A 26,284-nucleotide genomic window follows, 5' to 3' on the forward strand; every position below is an offset into this window, starting at 1 on the left:
GTTGCTTTGAAGATTGGGGAAGTGGTACTCTGGGAGAGAGGTGTTTAACCCTTCTCTCCCGTGTCCTAAAACTGCCATTAACTCCATGGCAGATACAATGGGTACAACGTGTCTAGCTGGCCCTCAGCAAGCCATCATCAAACTTCACAAAGAATGGTCACCCAACAGCTATAACTATATTGTCAGAGAATGAGAATTAATTGGCGCACGCATGACAGTGTTACTCTTTTTCTGGCCCTAGGACCACCCCTGTCCTATCTAGTAAAAGAGATGAGCAACTAATAAGAAACCCTCGTTCTTTCTGGAGGGTGAGTCATCAGCTCAGATGATCATTGGTGCCTGCTGGATGCAAGAGACTGTGGTGATCAAACCTTCCCAAGGATGGACTTCCCAATTTTCTTCTCAAGCTCCAAGGCATTGAGTCTTTGCACTTCCACCGCAACACAGGAGGGTCTGTGAATGTGAACTCTGGCAGCGTTGTAGAGATTCCATTTCTCCACACTGACCTAAAACAGGGCGAATGCATCATGACTTGCGTTTGAAACATAAAAAAAGGACAGAAAAAGAAGGAAAAAATGTCTGCTGTCCTGTCTATACAACATGGCCATCAGATATCCTTCTCAAGTGACTGTTTTGATCAACAAATCTGTTCAAAATAAAAGCATGCTAGTAGCAACAGAAGTACTACAAAACCAAACCTTAAAGCTGCAATCCTATACATACTTACTTGGGAGTAAGTCCCACTGGACTCAGCGGGGCATGTTTCTGAGTAGACATGCATAGGATTGCACTGTACCTCTTCTTCCACAACCAGAATTTCTGGTAATTTGGGGGAACAGGTAGGTCACACTCACAAACCCCTGGCATGGAGAGTGCCCCTAGAAACTTTCACAAACACACACCCAACACCTTTGCGGTAACAGCAAAAAGCCAACCGCATAGCCAACATTGCATCCACATCAGCTGTGTAAAATTGGCAGGAGGAGGAGAAGACACAGCCTCAGGCCAAAAAAGAGCAGGAAGGTTGCAACACTGCATCCGATATCCGAACTACAGCTTATCCTCAGGTACTTCTTAAACTGCCCTGAACCTGTACTCCCCCAGCTTCCAAAAAGAAACCAAAATTATGCCATATTACCGGCAAAGTACCATTACTTTTCTAGATTCAGTCATTTGACACTGTGAGAATGAGTAGCCAGTCTCGAAATGTCTGGAAGGGGAGAAAAATGTCTGAGCTGCTTCCCCATGAAACCAGAGGGCTTGTATGGACTATACGTCTCTAGGGACGGATGAACTTGTCAATGTGGGTCTCTCTCAGTTTCTCCATCCAGTTCATTCCGCTCCATTTCTGCATTATTTTGTGACTTAAAAAAAAAAGTCATCTGCACGAAAATTTGTATGCGCACATTTTTGTATGCAACTTTGCCCAACAGTCACATTTTTGTTTGCAAGCAGCTTTCCTTAATATGATGTGTTTTTTATGTTTTCCCCCTCAAATATATGCATTGTTATGTACATTCCCCTAATATATGCATTTTTTGTTCAGGGAACTGCCTCACAAAATCCTGAAAAGTGCGAATACTGAAGGATAACTGAGCTCCGGTTCACAAACTGAGTGAAGAAGTTTGAATTTGGTAAGAAGTGGGAATTTGGTAAGAAATGCAAACCAAACAAAATTCTTCCCCATCCTTATGTATTACGCTACTTCAGTGAAATGCAGACAAGCTTTTAAAGCATGTAGTTGTGCCCTTAAACAGACCGCCTTTATGTATAGCCTAAAACCACAGTAGCTAAATCAAGGTACCATTTCCAGGCCTGGATCCAGCTAAGCATTTAAGCACACTTACATATAAGCGTGAGAGGGATCCCAAGGTAGCTACATGCTTAACCAGATGGACTACCACCTTAAAGAACAATACTAGAAGATGATTAAAACAATCTCTATTTAAATGCTGCAGACACCAGGCAAAGGCAGGCTGGCTAAAGGCATGGGGCTATCTTTGCAGGCCTCATCTAGTTTGAAACCTCAACCTGGCAATAACGTTTATAAATATAATTCTAAGGTGTTCCCCCATTCACAGCAATATGGGGAGATGGAAAACTTTCAGGGCAGAACAAAACTGCCAATGAATGGCAGTATTATAAACAAACAAAAATGGATTTGCATTACCATAAAGGCTTGTTTTAAAGCTAAGATCCTCAAACTGCTTCTTAAAACCTGTATTTATTTCATGTGGTTTGCCACTAATGAGAACGCCAAGAACTAAGAAGCTCATCTTTCTTCTCGTTCAGAATGAGCAGATTGTTGTTTTTATTAATGTTGAAAATCATGAATAAACATGAATGAAGGTCTCAAAAGAAGTTACATTTGATGATGATGATGATAATAGTAATAATAATAATAATGAAGCCCATGCCTTTTGCTTTATGCGAGAAAAAGAGTAGCAGTAATGAGACATTTTAGCATACTCCTAAGAGCTGGAGTCTTTTATAAAGAAACTTTCAAAGCATGTGGACAAAGTGACAACAGCAGAATAGAACAAAAACAAAATCTAACAGCAGGAACAAAACAAAGCCAAGAACACAATGTAATGGAGGAATTCATGCAGAATCACCCATTTGCTCCAGGGCCTGGTTTTAGTGGTCACAGAGGGCTTATTTACAACAGCATTTCTCTAATTGAAAAAGGAAAGAATTAAAAAGTGAAGGAAAAAAAGATGTAAGTCATGGTAAAATACAGCAACCGAAAGAAAAACTAACTACTTTTATATGAATGTGAGTAGCATGAACCAATGCACAGTACTAAAGGAGCAAAGCGGAACAGCTGGCTATCATCTGCTGCGATTTTTTGTTTTATTTACCCTTGCGGAACTGCCCAGACTGTCTTCATCAGATTCATGTCTCCGGTTGCAGTTGGAATGCCCCTACATTAATGGTAAAAAAAAGTGCACAATTTAGCTCACATTTTGTTAGCTTCATTAGAAAAGGCTCCCCTTCCCAAACCACCTTTGCTAAAAAATAAATAAATTGGAGTGCTTCATTCGTTTCACTGTGAGTCAGATTAAATATTTAAAATAGCTAAGCAGAAAAAATATTCCAAAAGTGCTTAGTTCTCATAACAATCGCTTGGAGAGAGCTGTGATTTTTCCTTTCCTTGCTCAGCTGGGGTGAGTAGAAATTATCCCCAGGTGAATAGAGAAGTTCAAGTAAAACTCCTGCCTTTACCCATGTCTTCCCACTGCAGTGGTGCTAATCCTGGCAGCACCAGGTTAAAAGGATCAGTTAGTAGGTGATGCCAGAGACCCTAAAGAGCTGTTATTAGTAAGAGTAGACAGTACTGCGCTAGGCAGACAAGTAGCTTCCATTGTTCTCATTCCTTTTCCCAGTCTTGGCCCTTTAAAGCTAATAGTTCAGATATGCTGCTCTGCCTGGTCTGGAATACAGAAACATGGTGCTATGGCTATGCTATTTTGCTGCTCTCCTCCTGCTTGTTTTCTTCTGACATTAAGGCAGGGGTGGCGAACCTCTTTCAGCCCGAGGGCCACATTCCACTTTGGAGGCATTCTTGGGGGCCGCATTCCAGCAGCTGGTGTGGTCGAGGGCAAAGGGGGAGGGCCAAAAGCAAAAGGGGTGTGGCCAAAAATACAAAAACAATACCAGCACATCATAACTTAAAGCTCTTACTGTCAGTAACTAAGCCTTAGGAGAAGCATTTCTGCGTTTTAGAATGGGGAAAAACTGCACAAAAGCCAGGAAACCACCTAACCATCAGTGGTTGGGGGAAAGAGGGTGGGGCCAAGGGAAGGGGTGGGGCCATCTGGGGAAACCTGGAGGGCCAGACTAGGACCCCAGGAGGGCCACATCTGGTCCCCAGGCCTGAGGCTTCCCTACCCTGCATTAATGTCAGGAAAGAAAGAGACGTAGAGGTATAGGGCAGTATCAACAGGGTCATTCTGTTAGCACAAATGATGTTGCGCAAGCGGGAACTGGGTTCTGAAGCATGCGCAAGAGAAGAATCTGACTAAAGTTACATTTGTGCATGTGTATTTGCGCAAGCAGTTTTGCATTATGATTGTGCAACGCATTGTGCAACCCACTGTGCAACCGGTTGCATATTCTGCTTGGGTTCCACACCTGCTTGCACCTGCTGTGCAAGGTGTTGTGCAACCCCTCGTGCAACGGGTTACACAACTGCTTTGTATCCACTGTGCAACCGGTTCCGCAACTGCTTTGCACCCGTTGTGCAACAGGATGCACAACTGCTCACACAACTGGTTGCACAAGAGTAACGGGCAACTGCTTGCGCTACAAAAAGATTCAGCAGAGTTCCGCTAACGCTAGTTGAGTTTTACCCATGGTAAAACGTCAGAGTTTGCGGAATGTCGTCGTTGGATACTGCCCAAGATCTGCAGTGGTCCCAGCACAGTGTGCAGCTTCTGTAATCAGGGAATACACAGCACCACACTATGGAAGTTTCAAGTCTCTCTCTTTCTCTCTGTCTTCTGAGCCTTGATACCAAAAGAGAAAGACAGGGCACACAGCTTGGGGAAGTGGAGCTCAGTGGGATGGCGCCACTATGGAACCTGTGCTGCTGGCTTTCTCTATGAAGCCAAAGGATAATGTATATGTGCAGCGAACACAGCCACCGTAACAAGAGTGGTGGCCTGGGGGGGTTCACATCTTGATAATGTAGTTACAAGACCAAATCAACAGATGGATTAAAAGCCTGAGAGTTAATTGGCTAAAGCAGTGGTCCCCAACCTTTTTGGGACCAGGGACCGGTCCGTGGAAGACAATTTTTTCACGGACCGGGGGGGGGGATTGGACCGGGCGGCAGTAGGAGTGTGGGAACCCCCCTTACCTTGGGTCCACGGGGGGGGGGATCTGTGTCCCCCCCCCCCCCGGAATCCTCGTCGGCCCTGGACATGCTGTGGAGCTGCCAGCCGGGGGAGGACTTCTGGCCACTGGGATGCAAATGGCGTCCACATAGTGGACATCATTTACGTCCCTGTCCTTTGCAGTAATACGCTATTACTGCAAAGAACAGGGCTGGAGCCGGCTGGCAGCTCTGCGGACTCGCCGCGGAGCGGAGCCGGCGAGGATTCCGGGGCGGGGGGGAGGGACGGATCGCCTCCCCCCCTGCAGACCCAAGGTAAGGGGGGGTTCCCACACCCCTACTGCGGCCCAGTCCCTAACAGGCAACGGACTGGTACCAGTCTGCGGCCTGGGGGTTGGGGACACCTGGGCTAAAGGATCTTTACTCGTTGACAGCGTTTCCATTTCTTCTTTATAGGTGTGACTTGCTGATGAATTCCCTCCCAGTGTGAAGGGTGGGGATCACAGGAGATTCTAGCCCAGGGCTGGGTAGAAAGTAGATGTCCAGATGTTTTGGACTTCAACTCCCAGCATCCTGATCACTGGCCATGCTTGGGCTTCTGGGAGCTGAAGTCCAAAACTTCTGGAGATCTTCCTTTTGCCCTAGTCTACGAATACATGTGTTAGTCTTTAAGATGCCATAAGATGCTTTGTTGTTTTTGCAGCAGGAGAAGAAATCCTGAAGTGCAAATGCATCTTCTTCTTGGCAAGTAACACACTCAAACCAAACAACTTACTTAAGAATGTACAGGAATAGATGGAGGAGGTGATGGGGTTGCTGTTTGCTGTTGTTCTCTTTCTGCTCAGTGTTCAAATCAAGAAGATGACAAACAAATTGCAAACTATGCCCGAGTTATATGAAAGAAAATGGAATTGGGGAAGCGCATGTTAAACCTGGAATAAAAGGTGTTACTTTTTCTCGGTGATCCATGTCTTCCAGTTCGCTCCTCTTTTCACTGGGGTATCCACTATCACCTCCATTTTCACAGTCCTAGGGAGAAATAAATGATACAACATCAGTACTTTCTTTGATCCATCAACATGCAAAGGAGGTACAGATATCTCTGTTTAACAGATTGAACAATCTGTCTTTCCAGGACAGCCACATCAGCTACAAAGGACAGCTTTGTACTTTGTTTTCTCAGCCCTCATGCTTTTAGAGCCCTGGGTTTGAACCACAAAGCATTCCTTAAAACAGCCTTCCCAACCTGGCGCTCTCCAGATGTTTGGATTTCAACTCCAAGCAGCCCTAGGTAGCCTGGCCGATCATCAAGAAGGCTGGGCATTGTAGTACAAAACATCTGGAGGCTACCAGTTTGGGGAAGGCTGCCTTAAAAGAACAAATTCATCTGCTGGAACTATCTAACCAGCTCATAATAGCACAAATGGTGAAAAATCAAGAGGACTAGAAAGTGTTAGGAAATTTAAATCTGGGGGTGGGGAGAAGAGGCAGTGGATCAAGACCTTTGCTTGTTGTTACATTGCACTGGACCTAAATGAATGTCCTTAGCAGGTTATGATGCTTGTTCCAGCTAAAATATTATTTCCAATGAGGAGTCTCCCAATGTTCTTAGACAGACAGACTGGCAGGCTGTTAGAGAAGCACTTACCCTTTGATTGTCAAGGCCTTCATGATCTTTATGAACCAAGTTGTCAACTTCATTGAAGACAGGCCAATCTAGGGGGAGTGGGGAAACACAGAGGTTGTATTTATTATGCTAGAAATGGGCCTTTGATTGCCAAGAGAATTGACGGAGAAGGATAAGCTCCTTGCCCAGAAGCATTTCCATAAAATATCTTAAGCCTGCCTTAATTCTGTGGGATATACATTCATACTTCTGATGCCCTTTGCTCCCTCAATTCTCCCCCCCCCCAAATCTTTCACTGATCATGATAATAATTCTTACTACCATTGTAACGGCTTGGCAATAAGACCAGTGGGGTGAGGCCAAAGCAACCCACTTTTCTCTCTTACTGCCACATCCTCCCCCCCTCCCCACTCTTCTTCCCCATCCAGCAGGCTGCTGGCAGAGGGACAGATTGTTTTTGCTAGAGGCGAACTGATGGCTGGTGTCATGTCTTCTGGCTCTGCGGCTCTACCTTACCTCAAGGACGACTCAGATTCTGACAGGCCACGGGCCATCCTACTTCAAGGGAAACCCCCAGCACCCACTTCTATATGTTCCCAGCCTGAGGACATAGCTCCCCCATCAACTAACCCCTGTACTTTCTCCTGTCCCTCAGCCACGCAGGAGCACAAGATTGCAGAAACAGACACTGGCCCTTTAAGAGCTGCAGTCAGCACCCAGCAGGGGCAGAGCCACTGAAAGGCCTGCCTCTGCCAGCCTTCTGAAGCTATCAGTTGACTGCAGTCCTTTGCTGGGACAACAGCTCCCTATGGGGGAATAGTCCAGCCAGCACTTCCTCCAGTGCGCTATCCAAGGTCCTGACACGACCAACCCCTGCCTTGCCTGAAGTGACCCAGAAAACATTGAGCACTATGTTGCAGTCCACTTCATAAGGACATAAGAAGAGCTCTGCTGGATCACACCAAGGGTCCATCTAGTCCAGCATTCTGTTCACACAGTGGCCAACCAGCTGTTGCCCAGGAACCCACACGCAGGACATGAGTGCAACAGCACCCATTCATCCATGTCCCCCAGCAACTGGTGTACATAGGCATACTGCCCCTGCTACTGGAGGGAGCATACAGCCATCAGGACAAGCAGCCACTGATCGCCTTTTCCTCCAGGAATTTGTCTAACCCCCTTTTAAAACCATCCAGATTGGTGGCCATCATTACATCTTATGGTAGTGAATTCCATAGTTTTTGTGCTGTGTGAAGTCCTCCCTTCCAATGTCCCACCAATCAGCTTCACAGGATGACCCCACTGGGTTCTAGTCATTTGAGTACTTCCCCTGGGCCTCAGGCCTGGTCAGAACAACTTGCCGAGGGCTTCTGAAATTAGGCTGGGGGGGTCACATGCTACCCTAAGGCTGCAAGGGACCCAACCCTGCCTTAGCACGCTGTATAGCTGGTGGGCCACTTACGAAGATGCTCAAGTTTTTGGCTGTGGGGTGTTGCTGAAGAAGGTGAAGAGGGCAAGGAGTCAAACGCCACATCACTCATGCTTTCATCTCCAGAGTTTTCAGACAAACGGAAAAGCAGAGGAGGTCGGCTGCCAGAGATGGTTCTCACGCGGCTGCTGCCACATTTTTCTTCCGTTCCTCGCACGACAGTCTGAGCAGATTCCTTAGCAAAAAGGAACAGGAAAGATCTCAGTATTCAGCTCCATGGTTTCTCTTCACTGCATTTGAAGACATAAACCGTGATCCAGTGACATGTTCCAGGCGTGGATGGTTTGAGGTATTCCTGACAGCTACCCTGGCTCCAACAAATTCCCCATCTTGTCCTTTGGCCTTGATCCCCCTGGACTCAGAGTGAAGGAGGCATCATCCAATGAGACATCATCTGTTACTCCACAACCTTAAAGTTGTGCACAGAATGAGTGCACAGAGAGCTTCAGTTACTGGGCGGTACAGAAATGTAATATGTAAATAAATAAAAGTAACTCACAAGAACATAAGAAGAGCCAAGCTGAATCAGACCACAGTCCTATCTAGTCCAGCACTCTGTTCACGCAGGAGCCAACTAGCTGCCTGTGGAAAGCCCTGGACTTTTAAACCCCGAACTTAATAATCTGGGGGGGGGGGGGGCTTTAGACAGACACGTGTATTATTTCTGTTGTGAAACACCCAACTAACATTTCTCTTCTCCCCCAGCTCCAGCTACCATTCCATGTTTTACAGTTAACATTCCTAATATAGTAGAACAACAAGGCAGAATACTGCCAAGCCTGATTTAAAACAAAAATAATACTCTGAGCATGTGCAGTTCTGCATTTTACACTCACTTAAATCATAGCACCACCATAAGTACCGGAATAAAACGGAGTTTCACTTCTGCTGCCCTCTTCACTTGCTCCTTTCTGGGCAGTCATTTGGGGGGACTTTGAGCCCTAGCTGCACCACTACCCACAAGTAGAACATGAGTGCAATAGGACTGTCCTGCTCGTGTTCCCCCGCAATTAGTATACAGAGATATACTGCCACCGATACTGGAGGTAACATACAGCCATCATGACTACTAGCTCAATTGATACGTTCTAACTACATCCATCTACTATAGAATGCTAATAAGGAATTTCTGTTCTCATAACAGAAGCCAGCGTGGTGTAGTGGTGAGAGTGTCAGACTGGGAGCCGGGAGACCCGGGTTCTAGTCCCCACTTGGCCATGGAAGCTCCCTGGGTGACTTTGGGCCAGTCACAGACTCTCAGCCCAGCCTGCCTCACAGGGTTGTTGTTGTGAGGATAAAACGGAGAGGAGGATCATGTAAGCCGCCTTGGGTTCCTTGCAAGAGGAAAAAGGCGGGATATAAATGAAATAAATAAATGAATAAAAAATAAATAATATACCCTAACCAAATACACACTGCCGTCTTCATCATAACTGAGATAAGTGGACTGCTTTGGAAGATCATAAATCAGTTTAATAAGCTGAGATACGAGCAAAGGGCTGGATGCGCCTGATCTCGGAAGCTAAGCAGGGTCAGTACTTGGATGGGAGACCGCCTGGGAATTGGGCTCCCTGCATTGAGCAGGGCATTGTGCTCGATGGTCTTGTAAGCCCCTTCCAACCCTAGGATTCTATGAACTCTATGAACAATAGAGCTTTGTGGTTGTGTACACAAGCCCGTTGCTTGTCCCTTCGTGGCAGGAGCAAACACATCAGGAACTTTTCAGTTAACTAATTCCTGTTATCAGGTTCTCAGAACCGAGAAACTATGGTTAATGGCTTTAGAACAAAGCAGGATATTATGCCAACTTGAAACCATGCCTTCATATCCTGGCTTGTTCCAAAACAGTTAATTGCAGTCTCCCAGTTAGGACAGAACAGGAAAGTATCGTTAATGGGAGACTTCTTGGCTCCTTCACACAAAGGGGCCATGTGTGTACCCGAAAGGCTCCTTCATATCTCAGCTTGTGAAACCAAAACACGATTGTCCAAAGGCATCCAACGTACGCAAAGCCCTTGGAACTTTTTATAAAGCTACGTAAATGTTAAGTATTATTATCCCGTAATAAATATTTTCCCTCGTTCACTTTCACTTTCAAACTCCTGTGAGTTATTGCCTGCTTTAAAGAGAGTCTTGCCGCTAAAGGAGTTTGGCAGAAAACACTTACAAGCAGTTTGTTACTTCGAAATAAGGTGTCCTTCTCTTTGGAGGAGAGATCAAAAGGCGTCAGTCCCATGCTTTTGCAAATCTTGTTGCAGGAGTGAGAATGAAAGAACAAGGCCATTCCCCGCACACCTGGGGGTATCAAAAGGAGCCCATGAAGAAACCATTTCAATATGAAAAGCCCTAAATCCTCCCTGAGAAATTGTGCAGGCACTGTCCTTCAAGATTTTTTAAATGCTGGCGTTCTATGCATAATGCATAGAAGGCTATGAAGCTTCTGGAAAAAGTACTGCCAACTCTGAATGTACACAGGGAGCAATCATCAATGAAAAGATTTACGTGTGCCATCACCCCAAGAACCACAGCATCCCGTTTACTCTTATGCAGGAGGCACATATATATTCTCTGCAAATAGGGGTTAAGGGGGTGGCAACATAATGCCTAAGGAGACATCTGGACATAATTCCAAACTCTGCAGGGCTCTGATGTACAGGCAAAAGTTCTGTGCGCATGGAGGACTTGCCATATGCTTTCTAATATTAAGAACGTAAGACAAAAAGAGTCCTGCTGGATCAGACCAAGGGTCCATCTAGTCCAGCATTCTGTTCACACAGTGGCCACCCAGCTGTCAATGGGAGACTCACAAACAGGACATGAGTGCAACACCACCCTCCTGCCCATGTCCCGCAGCAACTGCTGTACACAACCATACTGCCTCTGATACTGGAGGAAGCACATACAGTAGCTGTCAGTACTAGTAGCCATTGATAGCCTTCTCCTCCAGGAATTTGTCTGACTCCCTTTGAAAGCCATCCAAATTGGTGGCCATTACTACATCTTGCGATAGCAAATTCCATAGTTTAACTTTGCACTGTGCCCTTCCTTTTGCCTTGTCCTGAATCTCCCACCAATCAAGCTTCATGGGATTACCCGGGTTCTAGTGCATCCCGGGCTGTGAACTGCACAGAGAGCTTTGGCTATTGGGTGGTATAGATATTAAATCCATCAATCAATCCCATGTCACGGAAGAATGGTGCTGTCTGAGCTTGTGCACTGTTCTCACTGAAGCGTCTACATGCACATTAGGTGGGGGCTGGTACAATATATATTCAACCCCTTGGATGTTGTACCAAGAAATAATGTGTTTAAGGGCCAGGGCTGGTGGCAATAGCATTTTCAGGCAGCTGCTTGGGTTCATGTGCCCCAGCAGAGCCTACTGATGCTGATGTCCACCACCGAGTCTCCTGACTGCTGGATTATCTAGTGACTGGGTCTGGGAAGTCATCCACCATTTTGATTTTCCCACAATGCCCTGGAGCACCCAACTTGGCATCACTCCAGGGCATTGTGGGAAAATAATAAAAAGGTGGGCAGCTTCCTAGACCAGCCAGTGCTGCCAGGTAAGCCCATGGCCAGGGGAGCAAGTGGGTGGGTTGCCAAGCAAGCAAGTGGGGATGGGGGCAAGTGGGGATGAGGGCCTGCTAGCTGGGGAAGATGGGAGTTGTAGTTTGAGACATCTGGAAGGCACCAAGTTGGGGAAGGCTGGCATAATTTATCACGGTTTTGATGGACAACTGTAGTTCATTCTCTTTCTAGACATTAGGAGAGAGGAAAATGACCACTGTGTAGTTACTTCTTTTTAAAGGTATGCTACACCTCCAAATGCTTGAAGTGTCTAATAGTAATAATCACAATGATACATGTGAAATTTAAATATATGCAAAATGTTAGATTCAGTAGGGACTGGTGACTCTGATTTCAGTAGGGCCATGAATTCATTCTGGGTTTGTCAGAACCAGCCAGAACTCTAAACGAGCTGCCCAAGGTGCTGGGGATAAGGTTCAGCACCTTGGATAGCTCCTTTAGAATTCTGGCTGGTTCTGACTGAAACCCAGAATAGATTCACCCCCCCACACACCGAAATCAGAGTGACCAGCCTCCACTGGCTAGACTGCCAATTTGCTAGCATACATACGGAGCAAAAAGACGGTAAAAACCAAAGACAGGGCCTGTCTTCATATAATCTAAGTGACTATTCTATTAATTGCCAACACAGGATGAGCAAACAAAGGGAGCCAGTGAGCACTGAGAGAGATGGACTTGGAATCTCAGATGATATGGACTGAAGTCTCATTTCTGCCATGGGCTAAACAGCAAAGCCAATTATTATTATTTCATATTTATAAAAAAAACACCTCAAGGACTAGGTGGTGTACAATGGTCTTATGGGGTGACTTTAGTGAAGTCACTAACTCTCTGGCCCTGTGGCACATCTGTAAAATGGGAACAATTCTGATCTAGCTCACAGCACTAATGGTAACGATGAACTCCATAAACAGAAATTTAGTAAGTGTTGCATATATAGGTGGCAACAAATATGGTGCCCCGATACCTCACTTTATTCATCCCTGCCACACGGCACTCATGTTGTGACCCTGCCTGACAGCACTGCGGGGGCTCTTTGGGCACTAACCAACCCAGTCAGCAGAACAATTCTTTCCTGACTCTTATACTGGCAATTGGGGACAAACGACATATTGAGGTGCAACTGCATGTGATGAAGCCAAGAGAGGCCCTTTGCTCTTGCAAAGTTCCCTTAGGAGGGGGTGGTTTGCATCGGAAAAGAGAAGGGAGTGCTTAACCCCTCCCCTGACGGTTACTTCCCCCCAAAATATTGTCTACCCCGCCAGCTGTTTTTATCACTACCAATGTATTCTACTCTGGAAATATTTTAAATAAATAGCATACCCCAAATACTTAGAAATAGTTTAATAGAATAAAATAAATACCCCACAAATATCGGTCTCAACTCAAGGCAAATCCAGCTTGGCAGGGGGACTGGGATGCTTTTTGAGGGAGGAGGGGCTATTAGAGCTCCTTTACTGTCAGAGGCAATGCAAAGTGTAGTTTGCCTCCAACTTGCCCCCCTGCCAATCTATCGGCACTTCTTTAATGAACCACCAGAGCTACAAAATATCAGGCCGGGTTTTACCGAGGTTGCCATCTCCAAAGTCTGTGCCACTCTCCGTGTGGATCTGAGGATCCGTGTAAAGGTCTCCCACTCCTTGGATGTCAACGATGATCAGCTGGTGCCCTGAGCGTTCGAATGTGAAATGGCTAAAAGCCTGCAAGGAATTGTAAACTTCATCAACCAAGGGAGAAGATAACCCAGGTCTGCTTCAGATGCTACCACTGTGGTAGGGTGGCCAATGAAATAGGGAACCATACGGACAACCTTCCACTTGGGGAGCTGTTTGTGCGAGCCAGTTCCTCACACATGATTGTAGGAAGCTGCCTTATATGGAGTCAGACGATTGGTCAATCCAGCCCAGTATTGTCAACAGTGAGTGGAAGCAATGGGTCTCCAGGGTTTCAGGCAGGAATATTTCCAGCTCTACCTGGAGATGCCGAGGACTGAACCTAGGACCTTCTGTGTGCAAAGCACGTGTTCTACCACGGAGTCACAGCCCAACCACCCCAAAAAGAAAGACCATGAAGTAGCTCCCCCACACACAGGAAGTCGCTTCCCACACAAAAAGTTTGGTCGCCGAGTTCCATTGCCCACGCTGGCTGGGGTTGATGGGAGTTACAGCCCAATCTATCTGGGTTGGGGGAAGGCTGCTATATAACATCTGGAGGAGGCCCAAAACAATGTAAGCCAGATGACAGTGAGAGGCAGAGCTTCTGCCTTAATTCCGTGGACAGCAAGGCACGCTCATTTTTCTAACTTAAATTTATGGAAACCTTAACCTTTAAATGGGTATTAGATCTGAGAGGTGAAAAGCTGGAATAATTCAGCAAAAAGTGACAAGGGTTGTAATACTGCACAGCCCCATATGTCTAGCGTGAATGAGCATGCGTGTAAGGATGCTCTCTAGTTCAGAGGCAGAAAGTAGGATCAGCTAGGGATGGGTAGATTCCCTACCTTCCGGGCTGTGGGGAATCCGCCTGGGGGGTGTGATCCGTTCCTCCCCCCGGAATCCTCCGGAGCCAGCTCCTCTTCGTGGCAATTCCACAGAGCCACACACCGGCTCCGTATCGCTGTGAGGAATGAATACAGCCGCAAATAGCATAGTGGACACCACTTGCAGCCGTAAAGCCCTTAGTTAACCTAATTGCAGCCATTTACGGCTGCATTTCTGTTAAACTAAGCACTTTACGGCCACAAGTGGTGTCCACTACACCATTTGCAGCTGTATTCATTCCTCACAGCGATACAGAGCCAGTGTGCGGCTCTGCAGAATCGACGCGGAGAGGAGCTGGGGAGGCGGAGTTAAGTGATCTGTTCCGCTGCGGACTCCGGAGGCCGGATTCTTTTGAATCTGGCCTCATTTGGGTCCGCGGCGGAATTCTCCGCCATCCTTAGGCTCAGCCCTACAGACTGAGCTCTGTGATTCAAGGGTAGCCTGCAGTACCAGCCTGCCCCAACACTCAGTCAGCTGACCCCCAGAGGGCCAATCCCTGTCTTCCAGTCCTTAGAACGTTCCGGACTCAGAGCTTGCTCCTCAGTCCAAGCAACCTGCCTCTTGTGTGAGGACACTCACTGCCTAAACTCTTGCGCCCCCTTTTCTGATAGGTACCTTGACCCCTGCTCGGTTTTGGACCAGGCATCTGCTTCTGGGCCACTGGGCTGATACAGGTCATTCCACTCAGAAAATTTAGTTGCCGACTCAATGCACTAGGAAAGTCTCACCTGCGGAGTGAGGCGAATGTTGTCGTCCCGCACGAATCCTGAGTTTGAGTTGTATTTGATGTATTTGCCCTCGATGTAATGTTCCAAGTGAAACAGGGGTTTGCTTGGCCTGTTCTTCATTTCGATGATGCAGGTCTGAACTATGTCCACCTGGGGAAGGAAGAAAGATGTGACAAATGGTGCCCCGTGTTCAAGTCAAAGGGGAAGTGGATTAGGTGAACTCTGGCCAAGAAAGAATTATATAAACAGAGATTTGTTTCCTTAAGCCAGTGGAGAATCAGTCGGGATTCTTTTAAGACTTTTTGGCAGAAGGGCGCGACACAGCTAAATGCACCCTTGAGAACAATGCAGGTTTCTATTTAAAGAACAGAAGGAAAATTGTGGTCAGTTAAATACTACCCTCTGCACTCAGTCTGTCAGGAATGTTCCCTCTGCAAGTACTATCAAAATAGAGAGAGCATGCAAGAGCACACTCCTCCTCTTATGTTACTCCCATTCTCTTCAATCCTGGGCTGTAGTAGTCATGGGACTAGGCTTATGGAGGTGGAATTGGGGGGAGCTGCCCCTGTCAGAGTTCTCCAGACTCCTCCCTAAACTTTCACCTTTCCTTTTTTCTAAAGAGTAAAACCTTTTATCTGTGGAGATGTAAGGAAACCAGCGCCGGCAGTATTTTACACAACTGCACACAAAAAGACAAAAGTAGACGTGCTTCCTTCTAAGTTGGCCCTAAGACATAAACCTGTTCACACTTCCAGTATTCCGGCTACCGGAGAGAAAACATACTGGGATAACTGATAAGTACTAGGCCCTTATTTTTAAAATTAATCAAATTAAACTGTATTTTATTGATGTCAAATATAATTAAATAATTTCAAATGTATTCTGCTACCTGTGTTTAGGCTCTGGATGTCCTGAATTGATTCCCACACACACACGCTTACCTTTGCTGTACCCTTAGGCCTCACAACATTTTTAGCCACAGGTCTGCTTCACTGGGGTTTGTGCAGGAGAAATTCTGATGAACTGTAACCCCTGGTTTTTAGTGGATATATATAGAGGCCCAGTTCAGACGGAACAGAAAACCATGGTTTCCTGCTACGTGAATGAGCCACAGTGCGCCTCAGGCTCACATTCATCCCTCTCCTCTCCTCTCCTCTCCTCTCCTCTCCTCTCCTCTCCTCTCCTTTTGTGCCCACAGGGAAATTGGAAGCTTTTGCTTCGGATTTTAAACAAACCACAGTTCCACGTACCATCCATACTCAGCAAACTGTGGTTTGTTTGAACTACACTTAGTGAGAACAAGACAGGATCAAACAGCAGTTTCAGATACTGACTTGTTTTGAAACCATAGTTTAACACACCATATAGATTCCTGAATTTGGACATCTCGGAAAAATTGTTGAATTCCCATTGAGCTGTTAGCGCAATGCCCATGGGTTTATCTGTCATAATGAACTGACATTAACCTTAATGGGATTTGCATGGATAAATCCCACAAGAGTTTGTTTGAAAACTCAATGGATCATTCACCTTCCTGTGTGTTGTTGATTTGCTTGTTGTCTTGAACAAGATACCTGTTTGGGAGGCCTGTGCCGGTTATACTCCTCTCCCCACAGCTTGGCCTCCATTTGGAGCCGTACATCCTCAAAGTAGACATCCCTGTTGACCGTTTCTATGTATCGCTTGGCCACATAGTTAAAGGCACCTTTCCAGTTCTGAGTGTGCAAAAAATTGGATAGCTTTTTCCTGCAAGGGAAAGAAAAAGGATGCAGAGATTGGACCCAAAGTTCTTTGAAATATGATGGCATGGGAGCAAGGAAGCATAAGGGAGTCTCCTCAACGAGAACATATTGTGTGCTGTGGGGTTTTAAATGTCATCACCATGCCTTAGCCTGCGTGGACTACTCTGTAAGAGTGGTGGGGAGACTTCAGGCTTGCGGGATCTATTTTAGAATGCTGAAGTCTACAGCCAAGTGCACACCAGTGGCTCACCTGGGAAGGCATTTAGAGACCAATCCTATGGCCTCTAAACAGTATGTGGGGTGTGTCTGTGTGAAAGCATAATTCAGATCCCTGGATCCGAGGCTGGAGACAGCACTCCAGCCTCAGACCCAGGAGTCTGAGCTCCCCTTCCCCTTGCAGCCAGCACAGAGAGAACCACGCCAGCAACCTTGGAGAGGAAGGGAAAGGGGCGGTTTCATGGATGGGGAAGGGACTGGGGAAGCAGGGATACGAGCTACCCCCAGCCCTCCCCAGCCTCCTTCCCTCCCCCTCCGCAGAGGCCTAGATAGACAAGCAGAAATGCCAGACTAACGAAAATGCAGAACAGGAGAGGTGCGGCGGCGAAAACCGCCTCTGCTCTCCTCCCGCTTTGCACAGGATGTCCGTCAGCCTCCGAGTTTGGAAGGTGACGGGCATTCGGATAAGATGGCACCCTTATTTATTGATCTGATTCATATCCTGGCTTTCCACCAAAAAATGGCACTCAAGGCAGCTACCAATAATAAAACCAAGATCAAAATAAAAACTGAATTAAAACTACTGTGAAAACAAATAAATTAAAAGCACAAATAAAATACAATAAATGAAATAAACAGAACCCAACCCAATAGCAACAGACCTACTGTGCGAATAATTGCTAATATACTAATGTGCATATGCTAATAATTAATGCCTCTGAATATATGCTCAACCCAGGAATTTATGGTATCAAAACTAAGCTCACACATCCTTTCACATACAAATCCACTCCTGGTTTCACACACATCCCCTCAATTAATGTGTTGAACTGTTGTACTAACCCCCCCCCCAAGTATAATTTACTTGGGAGTAACCCCAGTGGGGCTTACTTCTGAGTATACCTGCATAAGATTGGGCTTGAGATGGATGTTGCATAGCAAAGGGGGAGAGGTTGTCATGGTGAAAACTGGAAACAGGGTGGTCTTTATTCTGATTACTTAATCCAGAACACTCTTGGCTGGGGTGTTGAACCTCTTTCAGCCCAAGGGCTAGATTCAGTTCTGGAGCTCTTGGGGGCTGCATTCCAGTGGTGGGCGGGACTGAAGGCAAAAGGGGCGGATCCAAAAATACCACCATATTTTAGCTTCACGCTCTTACTGCCCAGTAATTGCGCCTTAGGAGAGGCGTTTCAACGTTTCAGAATGGGGGGGAAACTGCAAAAACCAGGAAACCACCAAATGATTGGGGGGAAAGGGATTAGGGGAGGGTGTGTGATTAAGGCTGCCTTTACATTAAAGACAAATCGGCAGTTGTACCATTGTAGAGCCTTTTCGCATTTACAGCAGGCTCCCAGACAGCGACCACATGATTGCTGAGAGGGGAAGTTTTTAATTTTTCAGGTTCCATAGAACTGAATGAAACAGCACCAGCTAGTGGCTGTTTTAATAATGCAACAATCCACGATATTTTGATACTTCATTTTCTCTGGATCTTTTTAACATGGAATAACGGGGAAATACCTCTGGATGTGCCCTGGAGGTTGACGACGTCATGAAAAGGACCTGCAACTTTCTGTGAGTCAGCAATCTCAATAGCAGGATAAAAGCTCTGTGTGAAGAAGCCCCATGTAGCAAACCTTGCAGAGCTGGATTTGGCCCGCGGGCCTTAGGTACAACATCCCCACTTTTGGCTTTAGCCACACCCAGTTTTTACTCCAACTCCACCCACTCCTGGCACGCAGCTCCTGGAAGGTTACCCAGAAGGCAATGCGGCCCTTAGTTTGAAAAGAGTTCCCCCCACCTGCTGTAATTCTGTGCTACTCTGGAATTTTTCATTTATTTTTCCATGCTATAGGAGACTCGGGCACTTGATCTACACAGGCAGTAACCAGGGCATGAAATAAGGAGTAGCCATTGTTATTTCTAATATTGTAATTGAGAGGAAATGGCCTATTTCTCACCTGATAAGCAGAGAAAACTACAGGAATTTTGCAATGTGTGAAATAATCCTGACTCAGAAGGGCATTTTAGCTATTTACATGAAGCACCTGTTACTCTCCTCATGCTGTTCTCCTTCCTCTAATGCCCAAAGTGTGATGTTCCATTAAAACTGACTGACCTCACAGGACGAAAGGAAAATAATTCCCTCTTTCTACAGCAAACAAACCAAGCAAATTTCCAAGCAGTGGCAGACTTACGTTCTGAAGCATTCCCGCATCGCTCCACGACCAAAAGGCTAGAAAATAATACAAAGATGAACACTCACCAGAAAGTTATTTATAACGGGAAAAGCCCTGCATGCACTGTAAAAAGTTACACTGAAATAAATTCTAGGGAGTTGCATGCATCCTTTTCAGAATTCAGTGAACTGCCATGGCATCCAAAACAGCAGTACTGGAAAGACGCATTACTGAGAAAAACAGAGAGGTAGCTCTGTGTTGCTGTTTTGAAAGGCAAACATGGACACGGAGCGGAGAGGAGCATTTGCACGCTAGGATTAGTGGGAGAAAAGGAATGTGCTTCCCCTGTCCAATTCGAACTTGCAAATCTCCCCTGCGATGGTTTGGCCTTTCCCCCCACTGTTTTCCCCCTCCATTTGGCCATGAAGCTCACCAGGTGACCTTGAGCCAGTCCCCAGCTCTCAGCCTAACCTACTTTGCAGGGCTGTTCTGAAGATGAAAGGGGTAGTCAGCAGAGGCTGGTGGCTCTGATTTCGGTGGGGCTGTGAATCTATTCTGGGTTTCAGTCAGAACCAGCCAGAACTCTGAAGGAGCTGTCCAAGATCCTGACCCTACTTTTTGGGGATAGGGTTCAGTGCCTTGGATAGCTCCTTCAGAGTTCTGACTGAAACCCAGAATGGATTCACAGACCCGATGAAATCAGAGCCACCAGCCTCCTCTAGGAAGAGTACTATGTACCCCGCACCGAACTCCATCAAGAAAGGGCGGGACACAATAATGTCATGAAAAAATATAAACTGTTAAAAAAGAATATGGTGTAAATAGCATAGATAACAAAGAGGCCTGTTTTCACCTGTGAAGCCATTTTGATCAGAACCTCGTCTTCAACCCACTCCCCAGTAACAGCGTTGTATCTGCCAAATAAAAACAAAACAGAACAGGCTTGATCATTAAAATGCACAAAGGAAAGAAAGACATCCTTTCATTTTACAACCTCCTGTCATGTCTCAAATGAGGCCAGGGACAGGGAAATCACCTGCTGGAAGGTGCCATCAACAGATCTCCATCTGCATCTTTTTAAAGAGTGTAATATCAACAGTGGGGCTGGTGTATTTGTGCGTGAGAATGCTAATCTGATCAGGGCAGTGCGATGGAAGAGGAGAGTTTTTGGGGGAGATTTTGGCTGTGTATAAACTTACTCAGCAAGTGCAGCAAGCAAGGAATCCTAACTTTAAGAAAGCTATTATGGCAACATGGTTTCCATTTATTTCCTAAATATAGATTTTCCTTATGCTGAAGACCTTCAAACTTCTGATCAAATTCCAACCAAGTACAGTTGACTATATTTTTTCTGACTAATACACACAAAAATAACACACACTCCTTATATATGCTGTATAAATTGTATTTTTATTCTTTCATGAGATACTGAGCTCCTGCTTAGGCCATCTTACATTGCTATTCCACAAGCATATCGGATATAGACCAAGAACTATAATTAGTGAACTTCTTTGTTTCTTTAGTAATCTTGTTATATTATCATGTACGTTCTTCTTTTCGTTTCCTTTATTTTGTTAACTTTATTTCGAAATAAAATAAAATGTAACGGGAACAGGAGAATTCTCTATCTCTCCGCCCCTTGCTACTTTCCTGACTAAAAACCCTTACGGTGCTGGTACTTCTATGGTTCCACGTATCTCTCCCCCGCAAGGCAAATAGGAGTTTGGAACAAGAACAAGGGAAAAAAGGTTAATTCCCCCCTCCCACAGGGCTTCCTTTTATCACAAAAACAAAACAGATGCAGGTAGCTACAAGATGAGCAGAGACAGCAATGTTGTAGACTGATCACGATCGTCTGCATAACTGTGCCAATGACTAAGTAACAGCCCTATTTCTATCCTTAAAACCGCTGCAGGATTGCATGTGCCAGAGTATAAGGATTGGGTGCGTTCACACTGTGCTATTCTTGAAATATCTTTTCCTTTCTCTTGTATGTACACACTCCTCTGCTAAGTACAACTAGAATGGGAACCTTTAAAAAGGGGCAGCTTAGTAAAAAAAGAAAAGAAAAGGCCGGAACAAGTGCTGGAGCACAGACCTGGATGAGTCTGACCTGTGTGCAGTCCTGTACTACAATGCCCATGTGTCACTCACCAGTACATGCTACACAACAGTTGTGCACTGTGTGTAAACAATTTGAGGAAGTGATCAGCTTTTCCATATGGCGAACAACACATTTCCATATAGTCTTGTGACTAGTTTTTTTGTTTGTTTATCATGAAAAGCAGGTGCAAGTAAGCTAAATTTGACCCTTTTGGCGCTCCATACTAGCTATGGATGCCATTTTTTTTTTAAATCAGGTTGCCTCACAGACTATAATCTGGAGGGGGTGGGGTCTGGGAGGTGAAAATAGCCCCTGGACTTCCTGAAGTTGCCCACCCCAGGTTTACCAAGAGTTTTTCTACACAAGGCTGTTAATTCGCTGTATCTACTTTCAGTTTTGTAGCAGAATTGAGATCTGAGCTCTACACAAACAGCTTCTCCTTTCCTGCTTTTTTGCTACATAACCTCTAGGAGGCACTGTGCTATCGCAGAATATCACAATTACACAAGTAGAAAAATTATTTTCCTTTATTTCACTTTCATAAATAATACTCGATTTTCCCCACTCTAAAAAACAACAACGGGAAAGCGCTCTTAAATAACAGAAGCGAAACTGGAGGATCACACTGTCGTCTAAGGAACCCATAAACAACTGTGAGTAAGGAATCACGAGCGCACAATAAATGCCTTATGTAGAAAAGCTCCAAGACAAGCAGCTGGGGATCTGTGTAATTTTGGACAAACAGCTGCAAGGAAAGCGGTAAAAAGGTTCCTCTCCCTGTGACTACACTGGTCCTCCACTCTACCTGAAGCAATGTGGAAGAGCCGTAGCTCAAGCAGTAGAGCTTTGCATGTAGAAGACCCCAGATTCAGTCCCCAGTATCTCCAGGTACGGTTGGGAAAAACTCCCACCTGGTCCTCTGAAGAACTGCTGCTAGTGAGTGTCAACAATACAGGGCTAGATGGACCAACGGTCAGATCTTGTATAAAGTGGTGTGTTGCTAGTCCACAGGGGCTTTTTTAAACTGAATTTTTCCAAGTAACAATGAACAGTTACAAATCCAAACACATCACATGTGAGTCAATTTCTTTACAGTCTTTCTGATCATTCAGGATCTCTATCAGGTACAAGCAAGATTATCTGATAAAGTTATCACTCATCATCTGAATAGATCACACCACAGAGTTCTGAGTGTCTTAGGAGGTTGTCGTGTATTCCTAGCAAATTCAATAAATGGATACCGCATTCCATAAAAAGTGTCACTTGCTACTTGGCCTCTTTGTACCTGAAGATGTTTAGCGAGTTCCTGCATTAGTGCAAGGTCCAACATTTTCTGTCTCCATATGGCAAGAGAAAGTTCATTTGCTGATTTCCAGTTAGCAGCTATGATGAACCTGGCTGCTGTCCAGAAAAAAGTCAGGAGTTCTTTATGTCTTATTTGTATATCAGAGTCCATATAAAGAGACAGTAGTCCTGATTTTGCAGATGGCGTTTTATCTTATTGCGTGACCTCACTGCTGAAGACGAAGACCTGGACTCAAAAGGTTTGCAGTGGGCAATCCCACCACATATGCAGGTGGGCACCTCTGGTGGCTTCACACCGCCAACAACTAGGATTCACATTACAATTAAAATAACTCTGCTTTCCTGGCGTAACACACCACCCAGGCCTCATCTTCAATGCATTTTCTTCCACTCTATGTGACCGCAGTGGCTTTTTCAAGCAAGCTCTCAGCAGGGAAAAACTTTATTGTGTAATCCCAAGATGTTATAAAGCAGAAAGGGAAGAGTAAATCATCTGGATTAACTGCTTTCTCTTATCTGGGTTTTAGCGTAATGGCCTATGGCTAAATACAAGCACACTGTTACATAGAAAGCAGAAAGACCAGCTGATCGAATTTCACACTGAACGCGGACTTCACATCTGCGTACAACATGTCCTGATGAGCGACGCGCGTGTCTGCACAGCAGAACTGCACCCAAGTCAGAGGTCAGTTCTGCTCTCAGCACGTCTGCTGGTCTTCGCTATACTGGCCCGTTATAAAGGTTTACATTCTGGTCATGCTTACCAGAGGAGCATGTAATCCCGGCAGAAAGAAAATGCTATTTTTAAGAACAGCACAGTGTGTACCAAGAGGTTGAACTATTAATAGCTTTGGATGAGAATATTTCTGAAGCATTTTCTTCCTTATTAGATTAATTCCGAACAAGCTCATTTATCACCTTAGCTTGTGACAAATAAAACAAAATTTGGAGAATAAAAAAAAAATCAAGATAAACAGAAGAGATGTTTACACAAGGGACAAAGTGGAAGAAACACACTAAATATGGATAATGGGACTAACAGAGCAATCCTATGGCTTCTCAGATGGCTTCTGAGGGATGGTGTGGATTCCCTGCCCCCCAAGGCTACGATCTCTAGGGCAGGGATCAAAGTGCTAATTATTCCGTCCCCCACCCCACCTTGGATAGCACTGTAGTGGCTTCTCTTCCAAGGGTGCAACAGCATCCTCAGGAAAGGCCGGGGAGGTTGAAAAGAGGGTGCTCCAGTGGGTGGACAGAAGGAGGAGGAGGAGAGGCCTGGATCCACTCAATCCAAGAGCCTCTCCATCGCCGTCTCTGCCCACTGCCTGGTAAATCAGCTTAACTGGCTGAGAGGCTACCTTGCTGACATGTTTTAAAATGGAGGAACAGGAGGCTGTAAAAGCCTCCTCCCTCCCTGCTCAGCTATTGCTGGTAGGACTTTGGATAGACAGAGGGCTCTGACCTCAGAGCACTCTATCAAGCATCAGTCCCTTAGGATTGCACTTTAAGGGTGCAATCCTATGCATTTTAGACAGTAAAAGGTCATACAACTCCCAGCATGCCCCAGCCAGTATATGCAGACAAAGGTTCAGATGAAGTTCAGACAAAGGTTACCTAATTTGTAAGATACAGATATTTCAAAGCACCGAAAAGGACATTTAGGCCTTACATGGCTTGGGACCATGTTATCTGAAGGAGCGGTTTCACCCATACATTCCTGCCCACACGTTAAGTTCTGCCTCAGGGGTCCTTCTTGAGTGCCCACCATTAAGACTGGTTAGGTTGGCTGGGACAAGAAACAGGGCCTTCTCAGCGGTGGTCCCCAAAATGCAGAATGCATTCAAGCGAACCTTGAAGACTTTCCTGTTCAATATAATCTTTAAATGAGGTCGTAATTAGCTTTGCATTTCATAACTGCTTCTCAGTATATTCTGTATGTTTATTAAAGTTGCTTTGGTTTTTGTACATCTCTTTGTGAGAGAATAGCTGTAAGAAGTGGCTATAAATACTTCAAATAAATAAAGATTGGAAAACTTGCAATCAAAATTTATAACAATGTTTGACATACAGCAGAACACCAGCAAGCAAAAACCTATCAGAGCATAAATGCAAAGGTTATAAATAAAGCTGCTAATTAAAATGGGCAATGTGGCTATCACCGATTTTGCTTAATCAATTTGTACATCAATCAGTTTCAGTCGCAACCTGTTATGACTTTCAATTCACCGTTTCCCCCCCCATTATGATGCCACTAAAATTAGATCTTACTAAATGTGGGAGGCAGGTGGTTTGCACAGTCTCTAGAAACAGTGACCCATTTTTCAAAACACACTTGCATGGGCTGTGTGAAAAGAAACAAAGCCTTGTGACATCTACCCATAAAGTCAAGGGACATAGACGTAATGTCAGCACTGGATACAAAAATGTCTACAGACCTGTACCGTGTGGCGTTTTCTGTTTCAATCTCCTCCAGATGAAATTCCGCCCAGGGGTCAGGCATGTGCTTGGCTTTCTCAATGGCATGTTTCCAGGCTTCCTGCAGAAGTTGAAACTAATTAAGTCAGGGGGCTTCCAGATGGACAGCTCCTAGCATTGGGGTCTCCAACGTGGTGCCGATGGACGCCTCTCTTGGTGCCTGTCAGGCTCCCTGCCCCTCCTGATTTTTATTTTGTTTCTTAAGATTTAAAAAAATTGTTTTTTTTTAACTGGCAGGCTGGCACGCTGGCACGTTGCCCTTCATTGCCATCTTTATTTGGGTTCAAAAGTGTGGCTTTGTGTGTTAGCGCTCAGACTCCACCTCTGCCTTATTTATTTATTTATAATATTTATATACCGCTCCATATCTAGAACAGATTTTGGAGTGGTGAACACAATTTTATTTATTTATTTATTTATTTCATTTCTATACCGCCCAATAGCCGAAGCTCTCTGGGCGGTTCACAAAAACTAAAACCAAACAACACACAATAAAACAATTTAAAATATATAGAACATTAAAACCACAATATAACAATACAACCACAATAAAACCTAGCAGCAGTACAGGAGTTTAAAATACAGATTTAAAACAGCAAAGATAAAAATTTAGAAAGCTAAAATGCCTGGGAAAATAAAAAGGTCTTCACCTGGCGCCGAAAGGAGTACAATGTAGGCGCCAGGCGAACCTCACTAGGGAGCTCATTCCAGAGCCGGGGTGCCACAACAGAAAAAGCCCTCCTCCTAGTAGCCACCCGCCTCACTTCCTTTGGCAGGGGCTCACGGAGAAGGGCCGCTGATGATGAACACAAAAACTTAAAACAGTAAAAGAATAAAAAGATTAAAACACCACATTAAAATTATACTTGTATAATTGCCTTGTACCTGGGTTCTTGGGCAAGTTACTTTTCTTTCAGTCTCACCAGTTTGCCTTCTGGGAAACAAATGTTTGTGACTGGCCATACCCACCATGGCAGCCATTTTATAAACGGGCAAGTCCCATCTCCATGGCAGCCATTTTGTGAGAGTGCTCACAACACTCCCTCAAAATTCCTAATGTGTCCAGCAATTCCAAAGGGTTGGGGATTCTTATCCCAGTGCTACTAGTCATTGTGCATCTATTTCATCTTTCCCCTTTAACAGATTTTAATGTGGTAAGAAAAAAGATGGAAGAAGCAATGGGAAAATATGGGAGAATTACAAATGGAAGATGACATCCTCTGGATGCCCCATAAAATTTCATATTTGAGCCAGGGCAATTGCACACCAAAAGCTTTATCTGGAAGCCCCCTTTGTTATTTCTGACTACGATATGCAAGCCATCAGAAATCATACACAGTCACATTTTCCATCATACTTTTGGGCCTAGTCTTGCAAAGGAAGGCACACAGGAAGAGCCCCCAAGTTGGTGCAAGACAAAGGATCTGTCTACAAATGTATATCTTTACACTGT

At 45.2% G+C, this 26,284-nt stretch overlaps 1 protein-coding gene across 7 annotated transcripts in view; it reads right to left on the reverse strand.

Moving 5' to 3' along the window:
- EEF2K (eukaryotic elongation factor 2 kinase) overlaps nt 1-26,284 on the reverse strand; it is a 70,858-nt gene that overhangs the window by 12,274 nt on the left and 32,300 nt on the right. For 5 of the 7 annotated variants that reach the window (XM_084818499.1, XM_084818496.1, XM_084818498.1 and 2 more), the window contains 12 exons: nt 24,792-24,892; nt 19,801-19,861; nt 18,966-19,003; nt 16,384-16,555; nt 14,810-14,959; nt 13,109-13,241; nt 10,121-10,248; nt 7,927-8,128; nt 6,486-6,553; nt 5,789-5,866; nt 2,862-2,924; nt 372-506 (listed from right to left, as the gene is read on the reverse strand). In XM_084818499.1, the coding sequence (XP_084674625.1) occupies nt 372-506; nt 2,862-2,924; nt 5,789-5,866; nt 6,486-6,553; nt 7,927-8,128; nt 10,121-10,248; nt 13,109-13,241; nt 14,810-14,959; nt 16,384-16,555; nt 18,966-19,003; nt 19,801-19,861; nt 24,792-24,892 (1,329 nt within the window). The remainder of the gene's footprint in view (nt 1-371; nt 507-2,861; nt 2,925-5,788; nt 5,867-6,485; nt 6,554-7,926; nt 8,129-10,120; nt 10,249-13,108; nt 13,242-14,809; nt 14,960-16,383; nt 16,556-18,965; nt 19,004-19,800; nt 19,862-24,791; nt 24,893-26,284) is intronic. The other 2 variants (XM_084818500.1, XM_084818501.1) reach the window with 1 other exon arrangement.

The sequence above is a fragment of the Heloderma suspectum genome, chromosome 12 (assembly GCF_057233095.1).
Source record: "Heloderma suspectum isolate Gila_16-S chromosome 12, 16-S_ref, whole genome shotgun sequence".
Taxonomy (NCBI): Eukaryota; Metazoa; Chordata; class Lepidosauria; order Squamata; family Helodermatidae; genus Heloderma; species Heloderma suspectum.